General features: G+C 38.6%; 1 protein-coding gene across 9 annotated transcripts in view; it reads left to right on the top strand.

Annotated features, from left to right (window-relative positions):
• PLXNB2 (plexin B2) overlaps positions 1–20237 on the top strand; it is a 259864-nt gene that overhangs the window by 228784 nt on the left and 10843 nt on the right. For all 9 annotated transcript variants that reach the window (XM_080598192.1, XM_080598197.1, XM_080598189.1 and 6 more), the window contains 12 exons: positions 1703–1930; positions 2422–2598; positions 3052–3191; positions 4245–4345; positions 6542–6771; positions 7832–8013; positions 8788–8854; positions 8970–9116; positions 12302–12458; positions 13495–13595; positions 14500–14584; positions 19540–19694. In XM_080598192.1, the coding sequence (XP_080454318.1) occupies positions 1703–1930; positions 2422–2598; positions 3052–3191; positions 4245–4345; positions 6542–6771; positions 7832–8013; positions 8788–8854; positions 8970–9116; positions 12302–12458; positions 13495–13595; positions 14500–14584; positions 19540–19694 (1770 nt within the window). The remainder of the gene's footprint in view (positions 1–1702; positions 1931–2421; positions 2599–3051; positions 3192–4244; positions 4346–6541; positions 6772–7831; positions 8014–8787; positions 8855–8969; positions 9117–12301; positions 12459–13494; positions 13596–14499; positions 14585–19539; positions 19695–20237) is intronic.

The following is a 20237-nucleotide window of genomic DNA, read 5'->3' as shown; positions in this document are numbered from 1 at the left end:
ATGATCCCAAAAAAAGACGTGCAAGATAAATAAAGGTTAAAAATTAAAAAAAAAAAAAAACACTTCTTGCATGTAATGCTAAGAACTGACATTACCAATTGGTCTCAATTTTCCACTCTTCTAATGAAGATTGCAGTTTATTGCAAAGACTGAGAACTTAAAAGCAATCGTCCTGCAAGAATGTGTTTTAAGGCTTTTTTTAAAGCTAGCTTTTCAATTTAAGACTGTCTTGTGATTAACATCAAAAATAATTAGTATCATATAGAGTTGATAATGTACATTTCTTGTATTATATGCGTGATTCAACTTATGTATGCCAAAGCCAGCTGGGTTTGGGTCCATCAAAACACTCTCCTTTAAGAATGTTAAGAGGAAAACTGCCTACATTTTACAGGCTGTAAACTGCAAGATGTAATTATCTTGCTTACCTTAAACCCCAGGACAATCTTAAACTCTGTTTAGCATTCTTGACATTATTTATCAACATATCTTACCACCTCTCCTCTTGTATGCTTAGCATCAATTCAACACGTTAGCCTAAATCTGCATTACATATAGTACATACTCTTGGTTAAGACTAGAAACTCTTTCATAATCTTTTGTTTTGCTTCCTTTTATGTAGTCGTATCAAAAATGTAGGGAAGAAGCTACCAAATTGCATTTGATTTCTCAAAGTGAGAAACTCAGGTGGTGATAGAAGTTTTAAGGGTTCATATTAGTGTTGTTGGCTGTGGTTGGTATTACTGAATGGCTGAAGGAGTTTCTAGCGTAAGTATATGAGAACAAGTCTTACGAGGAGCGGCTGAGGGAGCTGGGATTGTTCAGCCTGGAGAAGAGGAGGCTCAGGGGTGACCTTATCGCTCTCCATAGCTACCTTAAAGGAGGCGGTAGCGAGGTGGAGGTTGGTCTGTTCTCCCATGTGCCTGGTGACAGGACGAGGGGGAATGGGCGAAAGTTGCGCCAGGGGAGGTTTAGGTTGGATATTAGGAAAAACTTTACCGAAAGGGTTGTTAGGCATTGGAATGGGCTGCCCAGGGAAGTGGTTGAGTCACCATCCCTGGAGGTCTTTAAAAGACGTTTAGATGTAGCCCTTAGTGATATGGTTTAGTGGAGGACTTGTTAGTGTTAGGTCAGAGGTTGGACTAGGTGATCTTGGAGGTCTCTTCCAACCTAGACGATTCTGTGATTCTGTGAACATTTGTGTAATTGTGAGTGAGGTAGGGGACAGATCAACAGAGTTGTTACCTTGTGTGGGTGATTTACAACTGGCAATTTTTTTCAGAAATTCACTTAATAATTGCCTTGAATTTCAGAAAGGTATTCTACAATGTCAGTAGAAAGGAATCTACTTGAGAAACTTAATAGTACAGAAGATGGTCTGGATTAAGCCTGCCACATTAACTTCTTAATCTTAGACCAATTTAATGATATCAGTCCAGTGTAGTCCAGAGTCACAGAATTTGGAGGCAATGGAAAGTGAGCTAAGTTTTTTTCAGGGGGCAGCTGCTAGAATATAATTAACCAATAATTTGTTCCCATCAGCATTTTTTTTTCTTTTCAGCAAGTACCTCATACTGTGTTATTTTTTGCTGTATGGAGGATACAACTCCAGTCTTTTTATTTCTACAGTGTAAAGTTATCAACCGTTAGGTACAGGAACCAAACTCTAATATGCACGTTCTTCTTGTCTCATTTTTTATAGTTTCATGGAAGATCTGTTACAAGACTTAATGAAACCACAGTGATTTTTTCTTCCCCACCAATACTGGAAGATCCAGAAAACTACAACATTACCACTATTATTCTAATGGATCATTACCATTTGGTTGTAAAAAATGAGAGCCACTCCTTTGCATATGTTGCAGACCCAACCTTTGAAAATTTCACAGATGGCATCAAAAAGCAAGTCAACAAACTCATAAATGCAAAGGTAAATCCACCAAGAGATGGTGGTTGCTCATTTTGTCCTTGAAGTGTGTATGGGATTTTTCCTTTCTTTCACAGACCCTTAACCTATGATGAACAGCTGCTTGGTAGCATATCGAAAATGCTTTCTAGAGTCCCTTACCTCTGCTGGATGATGAATATTGTCAGCTCCCCTTTCCTTCCCTCTCCCCTTCTCAGAGAATTTTGCTCTTTTTTGCTGTACTTTGGGTTTCCCCAGGATGCCCCCTACCGCTGAATCTGGCATTTGGAAATGCCCTCTCCCAGAGAGCTCCCAAGGATTGGATGGAACTTTTCTTCTTGCACCAAGAAAGAAAGGAGGTGGAATTGCATAATTCCCCTCCGCTCCACTCTTCTGTACACTGCAGTTCCAATCACATCTGCTGCTCAGCACGATCCAAATGGAAATTAGCAACTCGGGACTTCTGGTTTCCCAAGACTTTGCCATGATAACTTAGCCTTGTATTTTCTGTCTAGGGCAGTAACCTGAACAAAGCCATGACGATAGACGAGGCCCAGGCTTTTGTAGGTGATGAGCCTTGCAACATAAAAACGCTGACTGAAACGGACTTGTATTGTGAGCCACCTGAAGTACAGCCACAACCAAAGAAAAGGCAGAAGAGAGATATGATCAATAACCTTCCTGAGTTCATTGTAGGTTATCTTTTCAATATAATATAGTATCATGTTTAAGTAACGCTGCTACAATAGCTTCTTAATTAAAATAATTTGTTCTCTAAAGTTGTTATAGTACTGTAAAAAACTTGCAATTCTTTCTTTCTCCAGCTTCTGCCTGCTGTCTAGAAGACATCACACATAAAGAGTGTTCCCAAGCTGCCAAGCTGTACCTTCATTACATAGGAATGTAAAATTGTAGCTAGGCAGACTGGGGATTTGTCTTCTTCTGCAAAGCACAGTAAAATTATTTCATAGAATAAAGTGCTAGTGACCTAAATTCAGTATAAAATATTCAGAAATGTTTCCTTTGTTTGGCAGATTGAGATAGAAATGTATTTAGTAAGAATTAGTAAGAATTTAGAGCACAATTGAGAAGTGAACGATTGTCCATTTGCAGTTTCTGAGGCAAATCTGTGTTTATCTAATTAGGTGAAATTTGGACTCCGAGAATGGATCCTTGGAAGGGTGGAATATGATACACGTGTGAGCGACATCCCACTGAATCTTATTTTGCCACTGGTACTTATTCCTATGATAGCAATCATCGTCATTTCTATCATCTGTTACAGGTAAGAATTTCCTTTAATTAGGTCTTTTTGCTGTCCTATGGCTTTGAAGGTAATACATGATTGTTCTGAGCTCAGCCTACAAAAAATTATCCTTATAATTTTTTAAGAGCTGTAGGGTTAAGAAAAGCAGTTACAGCTGGCGATATGTATGAGCACCAATTTATTCGTCTCACACACACCAAATTCCTTGGTGTCAGTCAGCCCAGTCTGTCCTTTATACATCAGCACAACAGTTGGTCCCAGCCTTGCCTAGTGCACAATTGCAGACTGAGTTGCACAGATAGCATTCTTGAAATGGCAACTAAAGTGCCTCTCACGAAGAAGATAGCTTGTTCTGCATACATATCTTTCAGCGTTTATGCTGCCTCAGTCAGTACTGTAGATCAGAGCTGGATGGATTTGGCTAAGTGGTCATTTGGGTCTTTCCAGCTGAGATAAGTGTTACCCACATAACAAATTTCATGATTAATGATGAAATTCATGCTTCACAAAGGGCCAGAACAATGTCAGTACTTCTCTTAAGACCTACTTAGCCCAATTTCGAGGTTAGTAATAAATGGGCCTCATACACAGACCTTAGGAGGGGGTGGATTTCACTCTGGTGGTGTGTATCAATGTAACCAAAGCACTGCTGAAGTGCTAAGCAGCACTGACATTCTCATGGATGTCCTGCAGCCTCCTTGATGCGCTATGATGATCTCTAGCTGCTGCAGAACATGCTGCAAGCAGTCCCTGTTCAGTACATACAAATTAATTTTCTGTAGTCAATACGTGATCACAAGCATTTGTAACTACCACTTATTGGATGTCAAATCTCTGCCCTAGTGTGTTTTAAAGTAGCAGGCCCATGGTGGTGCCAGGTTGTTTGGCACTAAATGAAGATTTGGGCCGCTGTTGCTGTTTTCCTCCATTCTCTCTCTGCCACTAGTGTTCAAAAGGAAATCCAAACAGAAATGGTCCTCCAGTCATCCCCTTGGCTTTCCATTCAGATCTGCTGCAAATGATTTGCTTTTACAGTTTGTAACTTTAAAATCTTACTTCTATTCCATAAAGACGCAAGAGCCAACAAGCAGAACGGGAGTATGAAAAAATTAAGTCACAACTTGAAGGCCTGGAGGAGAGTGTCAGAGACCGGTGCAAGAAGGAATTCACAGGTATGACAGATATTTTACTGCTGTGAGTCCTCTTGAGCAATCAGAAGAATGGTGCTATCTTGCTAAAACTGTCTCCTGAGAACAAATACTTAGAAGTAGACCTTGGTAGTCTTGATTACACGCATTGCCATACAGCACATAGTTTGCTATTATATATGAAAGTCATAAAGTAAAATAGGGAGTTGAGCTTGTTAAAGGAAATGGACAGTTTCAGTCTAAAGGGAGCACAGAGTTGGTAACTGGGAAATGTAAATTAGTTGAGATTGGGGTTATTTATAGTGGCCATTGACATGGAGGAAAGAAAGGTTTGTAATGATTTATCATGCACTTAGTATTTAACACAATGCCTATATATGCCACGTATGTACATAAAAATGATTTTCAGAGCTGCAAAATGTATTTGCAGCAATCAGCCTACAAAGCGATAAGTTGGCAAGCATGCGCGAAAGAGCTAGCACATTACACAGTTCATCACGGGAATACCTTAAGCTTGACTTGAGGAGCTAGCTAATTGTTCTATGTAAATGTAGCAGCAGCATCCCAGGGAAGGCAGCGGGAGGTGTGAAGGCTCAGCATTTCTACATGTTGAACCGCTCATTGCAATACTTCAATTAACCATCTGAATGCAAACATTGCAAATACTGGTTTAAATGATTACCATGAAATGTCATCTCATTATCTGAATTATACTTGCTGTTGGGTCATGTTGAAATTATCCCAACTAAAAAAACTCCATGTTTTATTTCTGAAGAAAGAAAGAAAGTTTATTTCATGTTGGCAGTGGCTAAAAAGCGGGATTGAATTAAGCACCAATTTGAGGTTAGAGTTTGAAATTAATTTTAGGAGCTCAGGGTATCTCAAAGACTTCTGTCATGCTGGAAGCCTCTCCAAGTCTTGATTTCTGGGAACTTGTGGGACAGAATGTTCTTTCCTTGTGTCGGATTTCTTTCTGTGGAAGACCAACTCCTTCCAGGTTCTGGACACAACCCAGAAGCAAATCTTTGAATCAAAAACTGTTCCTAGAGACGTTTCATTTCAAACTGCATTTTGAAATGTGAGAGGGTCAAGCAAGGTTAACAGCCCACCCTCCATCACCTCCTGCATGCAACTTCATAACCATTTCTGAAAGGAGAAGGTGCCTTTCTCTTTCTGACACTCCTTGGGGATGCTACAGACTCCTGATGTTTGCTGGGTTGAAGGTTTCCTTTCTGCTCCACCAAGCACAAAGGCTGGGGAAGCAGAAGGCACATCCAAGGAGTAATCCAGTTCCCAAACTGCATCCATCTTGGCTGACAGTTAAATGAAACACTGAAGTCAAAACACATTCTGGATGCATGCTGTAAAACTGTAATGACAACAGCACAAAGTGCAGACAGTCTGAAATACATAGGACCAATAATAGCTACAGAAAGGGCCATCAGGAGGAAGTACAAATACCACAAAGCTGGAAACCACAAGACACTTAGTCTCTTAGCTTTGCTGGCTGTTAAGAAGTAAAGGGGTAAATGAATGCATATGAGCAATAAACTTTCAGAGACAGTGGATCACTATACTAATTAATGTGGTATTCTAGTCAATCAGCAATACTGGGTAATTGGAAAGCCTTCAGCTAAAATAGCTGCTCTGAAAGATGATTCCCTAATTGTTGTCCCTTTTAAGAAATTCAAAGCTTTTGAGTTCCACAGAAATGTTTCCATCAATTTCAACAAGCCATTTAACCTTCTTCCTTCCTGCCATCCCCTTGCTTCCAATTAAACTAGTGGACTTTACACTTTAAACTTTATTTTCCTGGATTGCTATGTGTTTTTAAAAAGAACTTTTATTATTACATGGACTCAGAGAGAATAGAATATACATTGAAAAAAACAGTATTGCTCTGTCTATTTTTTGCTCTTTGCTACAATCCTATGTTCATATGTATAACTCACTCAGACATCCATTAAGGCTTTCCTTCAATAGACATAAACAAGGAAACCATCTGTGCTAAAGACAGTTATGAGCATGTCACCAGAGGATTAGCTGTGGTCATAGTTGACAGGATAATTGGGAAAAATAGCAAGAGAAGATGTGAGATGAGATAGAGTTTTCAGTGATGATTTTCTTTTTCTACATTACAAGATACCCAAAGAGATCATGCTACCTGGAAAAAAAAAAAAAGCTGCGTTTTTTTCAATCAACTCTTAAACTGTATTCTAGATCTAATGATAGAGATGGAAGACCATACAAGTGATGTAAATGAAGCTGGAATCCCAGTACTGGACTACAAAACATACACAGACAGAGTCTTCTTCTTGCCCTCCAAAGATGGAGAGAAAGATGTAATGATTACAGGGAAGCTGGATATTCCAGAGGCTCGGCGGCAGACTGTGGAGCAGGCTTTGAACCAGTTCTCCAACCTCCTCAATAGCAAATCATTTCTCATTAATGTGAGTATTGAGGTAGATTCTCTTTGTCCTTTAGCTGGACATACCTATATGAGCAACACAGTAGGTTTGCAAGCACAAGTGAACCAAAGTTAGTAAAAATAAGTGATTTTCATAAGTTTCTGGTTCCAAAGTAGCTGATGGCAAATCTGTTGCATCACAGCCAGAGCTCCCTGGGGTTACAGAGAAGATAAGGTTTCTGTAGAGCCAGCCAAGTCGTATCGCATGGACTTGGTCAACATGACAGTGGCTGCAGGAAAACAAATATTACCTGATCTGCCATAAAAACTGCTGTTACAGGGTAGTCTGTTTTAGCCTTTTAAGAAATGTGGCATGGGGAATGCTTATTTCCTCCTGGTTCAGCTGGGTGCTGTGGTCACCAGTTACCTGCCACAAGCTGTCAGCTGGATTTCTATCCCAGAGTCCAAGACATAGGCTCCTCCAACCAGAAAAAAAATGGTCTATTCATGAAGATGATTGATGAGTGCTCAGCTCCTCCAAAAAGACACCTAATTGCTCACTGTCGGAAAATGAGCTGATTGTCAGACACCTAAATATAGATTTAGGCTTCTAACTTCTCCTTTTTAAATGAAGTTCCAGTGCTGAGCTAGTTAATGGTAGTATTACAGTTTCTGGCAGAAGAGAGTGCATTCCCAGGTGTACTTACTTAGATTAGTGTCTTTGTAATATGATGTGAAAGGACTGGGAATTTGGGGGAGAGAAAAGTTGATTTTCCTTTTTAAAAAAAATTGTCACAGAATACACCTTTTATCTTTTTTTTTTTTTAATTAAAGCATAGCTTTTACATAAGGATTCAGTTAAAATATATTATTTATATGTATTATTCCTTGGGTTAGTCCGGTAGACAGTGTGTGTATCTAAAACCAAATTATAGGTAACGTTTTCTTACAAGTAGTTTTTTCAAACTTCTGAAAACCTTTCCATGCTGTACTTAGGAGATTAATGTTAAAATAATTTTCCTCATCTTCTTAATGCAGACAAGCATTGAGGCTCTCCAGAAACAAGCTATCTGACTTGATTTTGTATTTGTTTTCTGTTTCAGTTTATTCACACGCTGGAAAACCAAAGGGAGTTTTCTGCTCGAGCTAAAGTGTATTTTGCATCTTTACTGACAGTTGCTTTACATGGAAAACTAGAATATTATACTGACATCATGAGGACGCTGTTCTTAGAACTGATGGAGCAGTATGTGGTGGCCAAAAACCCAAAGTTGATGCTAAGAAGGTTCGAATGATTATGTTTTTCTGTAGTTCTCTGTTTTTCTGTAAATGTGTTTCTTTTGCAACATGACTATATTAAAAGACAAATTATCTGTGGAAGTCAAAAATGCCCTGACCTGAGGATATTTGGAAAACAAGTCCACCAGAAACAGCTGTAGAAGGCAGAAGCAGGACTGTTGGCAACAGATTTCCTTATTCAAATTACTGTAGCGTAGAATCTGTATCAAGATTACTGAAGCATCTACCTTACCTCAAAATACAATAATGAACATTTCATTTACTTTTTAATCTAATTTTATTCCAAATTATCTAGCATTTATACCACACATCATCTCTGTAATGAGCACACATAATCAGCTTTCATTTTGTATTCAATGAAGGCTTGCTCTAATGTTTTTAACCCTCTTGTTATCTTAAATACATTACAAAAGGCCTTGCTCTGCCTATGTTGCAGCTTTGTAATCTGTAGGGTTATTTTCCCAGTATGTGCACAACTGGGTTAATTTTTTAGCTCTTGTTCTTACAGTATAGACACAATTTAAGATTTTGCATAAAGGCTGTGTGCTTTTCAGTAATGAGCTGAAGGTACCCAGGAATGATGAGCAATACAAAGCACTTATCATAAAGCAAGTACATGCTCTCAAGACTCTACAGGGAAATCATTGCATTAGGAAAGTGCATGCAGTTAAGCATGTAAAAATATTATATTTCAAGCAATGTTTTTCTTTAAAACTTTGTCATTAAGTACCCTTAACATACTTGGTGTTGTTTTTTTTAGATCTGAAACGGTTGTTGAGAGAATGTTGTCTAACTGGATGTCTATTTGTTTATATCAGTACCTCAAGGTAAGAGTTGAAGTCTGTTGCCTGTGGGGTTTTTTATCAATAATACTTAAACATTCTGAATTGAGTGTATCTTTTCGTTTTGATGTATTTTATTTTATTTTATTTCCTTTAACAGGACAATGCTGGGGAGCCTCTTTATAAATTATTCAAGGCCATCAAACACCAGGTAGAGAAAGGTCCAGTGGATGCTGTACTAAAGAAAGCCAAGTATACATTGAATGACACAGGCTTATTGGGAGATGATGTAGAGTATACACAGTTGGTAAGCAGTGCATGATTATTATAGTATAAAATTATTTTTCTATTTAAAGTAAGACCTGTAGTGTTAAGTCTGTACGTACTTTCTGGACTACTATGATCTGCATAGAAGTTCTTATCATGGGCAATATTGTAGACAGTCTTACCAAAGCAAGTCTCCAAGAACAAAAATAGAGTTGTAAATTATCTTCTAAGCATTAAATCCCAGTCCTGCCACCATAGAATCCAGTTCAGTAAACCCCTTCCGTAATTTTCAAGGTTTACCCAAAGAGTGTTTGGGGTGTTTGCCTTCTTCCCTTTTCCCATCTAAATTAATTAATTGATTTTTGTAAAATTATTGCACTAACATTGTGCTTGGACTTCAGGCTGTCTCTCTCCCTTGATATTTCTACTTGTCAGTATATCCAATGTCATTTTAGAGTTCACTTTATTAGTATATCATGATGAGCTCCTTTCCAGTCCTGTAAGATGGCTCTGCAATATCCAAAACACCTTATGAAACTATTTCTGCACTTGTTTGTTGGTGAGCCAAACTCTTCTGAACACGAGCAACCAAACTGGCATTGAAGGAAGTTTCTATCCCCATTAGAAGTTTAAATTCCCTACACGTAGTCGAGGAAGCTGTCTGTATAAGGCAGTCCTGGAGACCCATGTTAGATGCATCAAGTGGGATGAAGTGGACACCCCTGCCTCTTCCCCGTCGGAGATCTACGACCTCTGAATCTGACGGTCCAGTTCTCTCTGTTTCAAATTCTGCTTTGGCTTAATTCTGTTCACTGGCATGGATTTGCACCATTTTTTTTTCAACCAAACTCTAGAACTTGGGATTCATTGTCTTTTTAAAAAGCTGAAACACCCTACTTTTTAGCTGTTTGGGGATTGTAAATTCTAGTTTTTCTCCTCCTGACAGTCTTGCTGATTCTCTTCAGGATACAGCGAATGTCCAAAATACAATGAATATCCAAGACATGGACTGTCCTTGAAATAACAAAGTTTTTTTTTTTTCCTCTCTGATTCCTTTTTTATTGGCATGATAGTAGTCATTTGTGTTTGTCTCCAACTGAGAAAAATGCAGTGACATATCTGCAGTGTTGAAAGAGATACTTAATAAAAAGTTTTCTTAAGTCCTGGTAAAAAAAATCAGTATTTTGTGTATTCAGAAGGGATGCTGATGGGAGGGCTGATGTGAGGAGATTGCTGTAGGACTTTGACTCATTGAATCACTCAACTATTGCCTAGACTGCCTGCAGGAAAAGTGTGTACTGGCCAAGAATAAATATTTTAAATTCAGTTGATATTTTGGGAATTAGCTGAGTTATCATCTGAGCTGAAAGTACCACCCATAGAGCCACACTAACTGACAGTGCTGTGTGCATTTTCTCTTGTGCATGGTGAAAAAAAAAAGTCTTTGCACTGTGCATCATGTAAGACTTCAAGGCAATAATTCTCTCTTCAGTCTGTTTCTTTTCATAAAAAAAAAAAAAGATGTCTACAATTAAGCTAATTGAACATAGTACAAAAGCAGAAAATTTGTGCATGTAGTCAGATGTGGGCAGAACAAGCATGCTATGCTACTTAGATATTAGACATTATAACATTGTACAGTAGCAGTATTTGGTCCAGATTCACAAATATCACATGAAACAATTGTCTGTGTGCATGCACGTAAGATGATGAGATATATACAGATAAATGTATGATGAAAAATTATGAATTGGGATAATATTGCTTTAAATTATTGGTATCCTTGATAATGTTTTGGTAACTGCGAACAGTTAGGGAGCACTCGTGCACCAAGGTCGGTTAAAGCATGAGTTAATTAGTTCACTTCTGCAGGAAAGTGAGACGTGGTGGGAGAGTACGATACAGAGCAGTTGTCTGCGCTCTAATTGTTCTTATTTAAAAGCTGAGTCTGTTTTGCATCACTGGTTACACTGACATGCTGCATACTGAACCAGCAGCAAAATCATGTCTAATTACCATAAAGCTAATAGGAAAAGGAAGGTGAAATCTCGTGATTAGTTTGAGAGTTCTGTCAAGGGACAGTGCAATCATGTTTAATTTCACTGCCGTATGGCATAGTTTTTCTTCACTGTTTAAAAATACCAACCATGCGTGTTCATTTCTGAGGTTTGACATGATGAATTTAGGTATCACGGTTGGCAGGACCATATCTGAGAACTCAGATGCTTAGGATCACTGGCTGATCTTGTGACATGCCTGGCCTCCAAAGCCACCCAACTAGCAAAAGATCCACAAAGACATGGTGTTGTACTTATTCAGCTAGTGAAGGAAAGAGGCTTTTTACAACATCTGTTTGTTCTGGGTGCTTTTTCCTCCCATGAAGGTTTACTGGCCATCCTTTTCTCATTTGCTTTTATCTGTGTTGAAATTGACCTATCTATTGAAGCTACCTCTAAAAAAAATCCCCCTAGATTTAGCAAACTGCAGGCTTTTGGGGGTTTCTCCTTAACGTCCAAAAAAAAAAAAAAAAAAGTCAGTACTATCAGAAAACAGCAATATTTTAGAACTAACATAAACTACTTAGATATACTAATATATGCTTAATGAACAGCTGGTCACTGGAGATAAAGTTATAGGACGTGGGCAAGTCACTACTCATCAGTTGAGCCATGTTAAATCACCATATGTACAGTCAGTCTGCTCAACGAGAAGTAAAACCAGAACTACAAAGATAGCATAAAGGAAGACAAAATTGTTCAGCTACAGTATTCTAGGAGCTCAGAAAAGTGCAGCTCCAGTGATTATTGGTAACTCATTAAATTTAGGCACTGCATTACTTGTGCATCGCTGTGTCTCAAGTTATCAGGCTGCAAGAGAAGTGGTCCTGCTGCTTTGGACTTGTGCCTCCCCTTTGTTTTAAATTTTAATAAATTACCAAGACTCAATAATGGTATCATATTACACATAAGCAAATCTATTCTGCAGCTTTTCTATTTAGTCATAATGGGAAGAATTAACTGGAATTAAAAGAGCTGGTTGGCTGCATAACAGTGAAGGATCTCTCAAGGAATCCATAGTCGCATTGCAAATATGTGCTGCTGTGCAATAATCATTGCACAATAAATTTTAAATATGGTTTACATTTAAATCATCCAGAAAACTAGATTTAGAGGTAATTCAAGTACTGGTTTGTCTTATTAACCATATATATTCTTTCTTTTACAGACAGTAAATGTGTATGTACAAGATGGAGGAACTGATTCCACACCTGTGAAAGTGCTTAACTGTGATACCATATCGCAAGTGAAGGAAAAGATAATAGACCAAGTCTATCGAAATCTGCCATGTTCTCAGTGGCCAAAAGCTGAAAGTGTAGCTCTTGGTAGGTAGCTAGTGATCCAATATTGAGTAGGTGAAATGTGTTTTGTAATTTTGACTTTTCCCATTGCCAAAAATTTCTACAGAAGCAACATTGGAGAAAAAAAAAGGGGGGGGGGGGGAGGTGGAGTTGAATTCACATTTAGCTGGTTGCAAATATAGAGCATTTTTCCACAATCTTAATATGCATTAAAAATTAATGCTTCCCTATAGAATTCTTTTTCCCGATTCTTAAAGTTTTGGTCTACTGTCATTAGTGTGCAAAGAGCCTGTTAATGACTGTTAGCACAAATGTATTCATGTCTGACAGAATCAGTATTTCAGGTACTAATTAATGTGATAATGACAGCATGGACAATTAACTGATGGAGAAGTAATGATGCAATTTCAGAAACCAGTACTGATTTTGACTTGCCTTTCTAATGATTGTTCAAAAAAATTATAAGTTAGAGAAGTTGCACTTTTAGGAGATGATGAGCCACCCAGCCTCTGAAAATCATCCTCCTTGAAGGCTTTTAGAATTGATGTACTCTTCTGAAAAAAAAAAAAAAAAGAAAAAAAAAAAGAAAAAAAAAAAGTGATGTAACTTAAAAGGCCTAATAATCTTATAATAGAAGCTCTATTTAAGTAGTTTTGCAATATCCTCATTACTGCCTTAACCTGAAAGTAGATGATGTAATTTTTGCTCTTCAGATAATCCTAGTAAATTACTTAAGAATGCCTCTTCCAATCCACAGAAAATCCTACTCCTATATTTTGGTCTGATAGCATGTTATTATTGTATGCAATTGTAGTATTCTATGCAAAGGAATTTAACTTTCCATGGAAAATGATCTGAAGTCATGTACATGGCTGGGAATAGTTTGTGCAAGCTTCTGTAATGAAGGCCAAAGCAATAAATAACACACATTGTGACATGTGCCAAATTACTTTTAATGTTCCACAATGCATCAGTGGTTCTCTAAATTGAAACATTCTTGGAGTAGTTATTTTTGCACATGGTTAAAACTGTTTTTTTTCTCATTTTAATTGCTCCTTAGAGTGGCGTCCAGGTTCTACTGCACAGATCCTCTCAGACTTGGATTTAACATCCCAAAAAGATGGCAGATGGAAACGTATCAACACACTTATGCATTATAATGTAAGGAGGTGTTTCAGAGCAGTTGTTCACATCTGTTAACTGTTCTTTAGTAATAAATAAAATATTTATTTGTTTGTAGAGAAACTTCTGTGATACATAAGGAATCAAATGAAAAACTAGCTCTGAGTCTAGGCAGTAACAGCTTGGGGATCATGAAAGGCTAGGTCTGGACATATTGCATAAACATCTTACCAAAAACATATTACCTAAATGCAGGCACTTTGGTTTCATCATCATTGCAGTGTCCAAATCCAAATTCTCCTTTCAACATTCAAAAGCTCCCTGTGCCTTTGTTGGGTCTCATATTCATCTCTTCTTTTCTTTCTTCTGCCACTTCCTACCCCTGAGAATTATCTTTGTCCTTGCTCTGCTGCTAAATAGATTTTGGGTTGGTCTGGTTTGTTCAGCAATGCAGTCAGGAGAGCAGATGTTGATGTATCTGTACTGTCTGTTTTAGGTTTCATATTGTGCATACTACCAAACACATGCAATCCACTTATCTTGCCTTTTTATTCTATTTATCCCTTTCTAGAAACAGATATCCTGGTTAGGAAAGCTAGAAGTTAGTTTTCTCTCAGAAAGAGACAGCTCTGATTCTTCATGATAAAATCCATGTTTGCACAAAGGGCTCTGGCATTGGACTGATGAACCACTGAAGTCTTGGAAGTGCTTCTAGCATTTTGAGTAATCTCAGAGGAGGTGTTGATGTGATCTCTTATGAAAGGAGATGGGTGGCAGTCTGCTCTGAATTGCAGACCCAGTTGCCTAATAGACGTTTGAAGGGCAGCATTTATCATAGGTCCAGATACCCTGCAAAAGATTACCGGAACCACAGTTTAGCTGTTAAGAGGTTCAGCCATGCTTACTTCTTTTGAATAATGTCCCTGTGTTTGTATTTTCAAAGGTCCGAGATGGTGCCACACTCATCTTATCAAAAATGGGAATTTCCCAGCAGCCAGAGGATAATCAGCAAGATGTCCCAGGGGAAAGTAAGTATCTTGGGGCTGCCCTACCTCCCAAAACAACTAGAAGTCAACCAACAGCAAGACAGTGACACTGTTGTCTTGATAGTGTTCACTGAGCAAATCCATGGAACTATATAAGGCGTATTTGTTTTGTGTTGCCCCCTATAAGCTTGCACTAGTTTTCTTTGTCCTGGTTATAAAAGCCTGAAATAATGAGGCTTTAACCATAATTGGTTTGACGAGTCCATAGCCCAGCTTAATAGAAAGTGCTCTTAGAAAACATATCGTGGATATTTTGTTTTTTAATCCCATTACATCTGTAGCCATAAAGTATGTTTCATGTTTCCAAAGCTTTACCTCTTTTTCTCCTTCCTTCTTCCTTTTATTACTTTCCTTTCCAAATTTCTTCCACTTATTAGAGAATTGAATGCACCATTCAGAACCACAGGACAGACCTGTTCCCCTGCTAATGGATCTGATGTAATTTCTGTATCGCGTTTTTTACAACTATATTGCTTTGAAGACTCATCTCTGTACATGCATATTTTGTGTCTCCCTCCAATGGCAGGCAATATTTCATCAGCTCTGTTTGCTTGTTTTCTTTCTGGGCTGTGTTGTCTAGTTGTGTTTATTCCATATGTTATCTCTTTAGATTCAATGTTTTCCCTGATTTCTTTGTTTCAAGGTTTTCAATCCACTGTAAGTTAGTATCAGGAACTACCTTATAATGTTTCCTCTCTTTCATGTCACTAATACAGCCGTTACTTAATTCTAATACTGCTGCTTGCTACAATAAGCTGAACTTCTCAGTGCTGGAGACAGCGTGTTAGCTTGGAACCTGTCTTTCAAAGCTTTTAGTTCCCTGTGTCGGTACTCTGTCTAGACCAGTTTCCTTTATCTCACAACCTCTTGAGACACAATATCCATTCCAGCCTAAAATGCACTCAGATTTTAATGGAAATATTTACTTGTAAATTCGTGTTCTTTGTCACATGATTTCCTTTACATTTTAGATGTTCAGTTTCTCTTATTTTTATCCTTACATTCAGTTATTTTACATGAGTTGGAAGTTAGATTTATGGAATGATAATTGTTGAGATCATTCTTCGTTCCATGAACCCATTTGATACACTTTTCTGTCTAGCATTGATTGCAAAAGCCATTGGTTCACCTAATAGTTTCATTCCTTTAAATAGATTTAGCGATCTTAAATTGAATAGGTTCCAAGGGCTCGGCAGTCAGACTGGAAATAATATACCAGAAATGTACATTTTTTCAAGGAGATGGCTCTCAGCTGATAGCTTTGACGTGTATTATTAGTATTTAACAAGTGTGCAGATTTTCATTTCATTAGTGCTGAGTGTTGGCCAGGAAATCAGGACAGGCTGAATTACTTGCCATTTATTTTTTAGTCTTTCCTCATGGATGCTTCCTGTCAAGACTTCTACCAGCATCCTTTAAGGTTCTCTCCCAGCGATCATGGCTATACCTCTGCTGCTATCCTCTCACCACGTTGCTGCAGGTGTTTGCCTTAGTTAGACAGGTGGTGGCTATTCCTTTATCACAGCAGTTGCCAACCCAGCTTTTTCACTTCATAAAACGTTCAGTTTAATACAGAGGGTAATGAAGTGCAGCAAGGTGAGGAGCCCATTCCTAGTCCCTCTTCAGTTCGGTTGCATCGATTGCTGAGATAACTGCAGAGGCGTTATTCACCTCCACTCTGAAGAAGTAGACCAGTGGATGGAGCCTGGTGGTAGCCTCAGCTTGCTTTCCCTTCTTAACACGAAGCAGTGATCAGTCTCCAGATCTGGGTTCCCAGTCTTCCATCCTCCCCACATCTTTGTGTGAGAGAGCAGAGGACCAGATCAAGCGTTTTTATTTGTTTGTGGTTTCTTTTCTTCTTTTTTTCTTCTCTACAAGTGCATCTTTAGCTATTCAGTATAGTGAAGCTCTTTGAACACACATAATCTGTACTCCAAGATGGACAGACTCCTTAGCTATATGTGTGGCATATGAAATTGTAAAGGAGAAGCAGACTTCTGGGGACAGTGCTGTCACATGAGGGTTCTCATACACGAGAGAAAAAAATCTGTGCAGACAGCTCAGATCCCAAAGCATGGATTGAAGACAGCTTCCACCTTGTTTCTTCTCCACACCCTGTCTTGTGCAGTGGTGATGTACAAATTTGGGAAGACAGCATTTCGTGCCAGGCTAGCCCATTTTCTTTAACGCCTAAGGGTCTTCAGAGCTAGTTGGTGCCAACTTGTTCTTTCAGAAAGCTATAAAATGTTACAGAGCTAGTGCAAAGCAAGAGCCCACAGCGACAGTGATTTGTGAGATGCTATGTGTATAAAAGGCAGAGGAGAGGATCAGAGGCTTCTCCTCCCACACATACGCATTTATACGACACAGGGATTTACAGGGCTGGAATAAATAGAAATCCTATCTCTGCTCTATGAATAAGGCTTGTGACGAAGTGGTTTTCCTTTTATCCAGTCTCTCATTAACTTGCACCTTTTGCATTGAGAAATGTCAGCTGAAGCCATTGACTGTCTGCCAAAGCACTAGGCTTTGCACAGAACAAAAATGTAAAACCATGTCCAGAGATGTTGCTCTAAAACCTGGCATTGCTTCCATGCTGCTTTTGATTCACAGCTTCTAACAGGAAGACACTGGAAGCTGGCAGTTGTGACAAATTAAATGCAGAATCCTTTGCTTCTGGAGATAATAAATGCAATTACTAATTTGTATCAAGATGGAGAATGGTTTCAATGATTTTATGCTAGGATTTCTGTACAGAACTATAAGCCAATGCAGCGTGTTCTGTTGAAAACTTATTCTGGGTATTTCTTTCTCTTTTGTTTTTTTGTGAAGCGGTTGGTGTTGTGGGTTTTATTTCTTTCTTTTTTTCAGTTATTCTGATGTGGAATAGCCAGAGGGCTGCAGATCAGAAATACTGATTAGCAGATGTGTGTAGGACAGCCCTTCCTCCACCTACCCCGAGCAGCAGCCTCTTCTCAGGGGAGGATGGAGCGAGCCTGCTGCAGGCCATGCAGCAGGAGGAGGCCAGGCTGCCTGCCACCAGCTGACTGGCCTCCGCCATGTCCCCACCTGGTTCGTGCCATTTTGTATCGGCCAAAGAATGCACGAGGGGCAGGGAGAAGCACTCAGGGGGAAACATTTGACCCAGTGGGCGCAGTCCTCTCTCCACTTCCGGCTTGATGCATCTTGCAGCTACTACAGCCACAAAAGACAGTGTTCTCCCCTATATTTTACTTCTTTTGCTCCCTAGGTTTCCACTGGGAAGATGTTATCTCCCGGAAGTCTGGTCTCCTCCTAGCAACATGCTGCTAATACTTCTCGTTGCCCTCTCTTCTGCATTTCTCTTCCTCTTTCTTGCTGCTATTTTTAGCAATGAACTGGGATCTTTGTTTTGCAAAAAGTTCATCCGGTTGAGCTGCACTCCCTTTAAGCCCTACTTTCCCATTAAATAGCTATCATTTCACTAGTAGCCAATTCTGCTGTTGCTGAGCACACGCCAAATTAAGCCGTATGTAAGGGCAAGTAATCTTCGTGGAATCCCCCTTGGTTTCTTCTCTTTACTGCAAAGTTAAATCGGGCCACGCACCATGAGCAGGGCAAAGAGAGGATGAATTCTTTTGAATCACAGGAGGAAGTAGAAGTGTACCAAACAACTGACATAGTTTAGTTTCTTCTCTTACTGTGTGATTTTGTCCATTTATTTACAAGAGTAAATAACAAGCATTGCAAAAGAGACTCCAAACTTCAGGCCCATCAGCAGTTCTTACTGCACTGGCAAACGGTTGTTATGAATGGCATCAATTGTGATATCACAGCAGCTTCAAAATAAAAGGATAGCTTTTCTTTCTTTCTTACTTCATGCACATGAACTTCCAAGTCAAATTAAGGACTTTCAAAGGACAAGAGCATTAAATGTCTCATTTTTCCTTGGCTAAAAGATCTACCTGGTCAAAAGGAAGTAAAGGCACCAGAAGACTGCATAGCTCATGCTTTCCACAAGAATGTATAAAACAGATTAATGTGGAAGTGTTGTCTTGGCCAGATTACATTTTAATGTTATTTTCTTCTATGATATAAAATATTTAGTACACATCTGGTAAATTTAATGTAGATGTTGAGGAACTTAGTTAATAAACTACTGTGGCCAAACATTTGAAAGGACAAAATTTGTGCAATTAGAAACTGATATTTTTCATTGTAACTGTGATTCAGTTACATTATACACATATACTTATATTAAAGCATAAAACTTAGCAGTATTGCAAAATAATTTGCGTAAGAGGGCTGAATCACAATTTTTATGGGAAAAATAACTTTCATGTTTTTAAGACGTCAATGATTTTAAAGGCACTGATTCAGTAACCTCCACTGGAAAAGCACCATTGATTTTTGGGATTATGCCAAGCAGATATATTAACACATACTTTAGGATTTAAAGGAAGAACAAATGAATTTGCCACTGCCAAATTCATCAGAGCTGCTACAATACCTTGTGCTGTACCTAGAGCAGGCTACGATTGTCCTTTCCATGGGGGCTGTTGAGTCAGACCTAACTCAGTTTCTGTAGCTTGATCTTGTTCACCAAGGGGTAGGGTATTTCACTGTGTAGATCTTAAAAAAATGTGCATATTGTGCTTGCACGACTGAAGAGGAGTTTCCTTATTGTATGCTTACTTCCTCTCCTTTTTGTTCTTGACAAAAGCAAGCCACAATCCTACTTCAGTGCTACTCTTGTAATGTAAAGCAATACTTGTGTATTAATGAAAATTTAGTTCTTGGGTTGTTAGAGGGGAACCAAGTAATCTAGGTCCTCTTGGCAAAAAGAAAGGTAAGTCAAGGATAGAGTGCAAGGGTCTTACAGGTACTGATGTGCATGATTATTTCATAATTATTTCCAGGGGAGAGTTTTTTGTGATTATTGCAATTACTGTTTCTAGGGCATGCACTTCTGGAAGATGAAAATAAGGTCTGGCATCTAGTTCGGCCAGTAGATGAAATTGATGAAGGCAAATCAAAGCGAGGCAGTGTGAAAGAAAAAGAGAGAACCAAAGCTATTACAGAAATCTACCTGACAAGACTTCTGTCTGTGAAGGTAAGGGTCAAATGTTACAGTTACACCGTGCCTCTATAGATGTTGACGTGTAACCGAAGAAAATGATGCAAATATTAGTCATGCTTTTGGCTGAAATTTTGAATATCTGTGTCATGTACATACAGGCTTGTGTTCAGAGCTTCAAGTGATTAATAAGCCCTCAAGAACATTGCTGGGAAAGAGATAAATTTTAACTCCAGATGAAAGCTGAGAACCATAATTCTGAGTTAGCTAAATGAGGATTTTTCTTGCAAGACAAAGATGGATATTCTCTTCTGTGCCACCTGTTTAAATAATATTCTCTTGGTTTTTATTCTAAACCAAATGCTTTACACACTGCTACAGAGCCTTTTGTTTCCCCATGCTGCAGTATTATCTAGAAAAATAGTAAAAATGTTTTCAAATGGTAATAGTCCTCTGAGAGTATTTTTAGTGTTTATACTGGAGAACGGATCACAACCAAAATAATTATGCTAAGGATTCCTCCTTGCAGAAGGCGTTTAGGATAATGTGCTTAATGACCAAGACCAAGTTCTTTGTGAA

This window comes from Anser brachyrhynchus, assembly GCF_964034855.1.
Source record: "Anser brachyrhynchus genome assembly, chromosome: 1".
Lineage (NCBI taxonomy): Eukaryota > Metazoa > Chordata > Aves > Anseriformes > Anatidae > Anser > Anser brachyrhynchus.
Note: the sequence above shows the minus strand (reverse complement) of the source record. Positions and strands in the feature narration are given on the sequence as shown.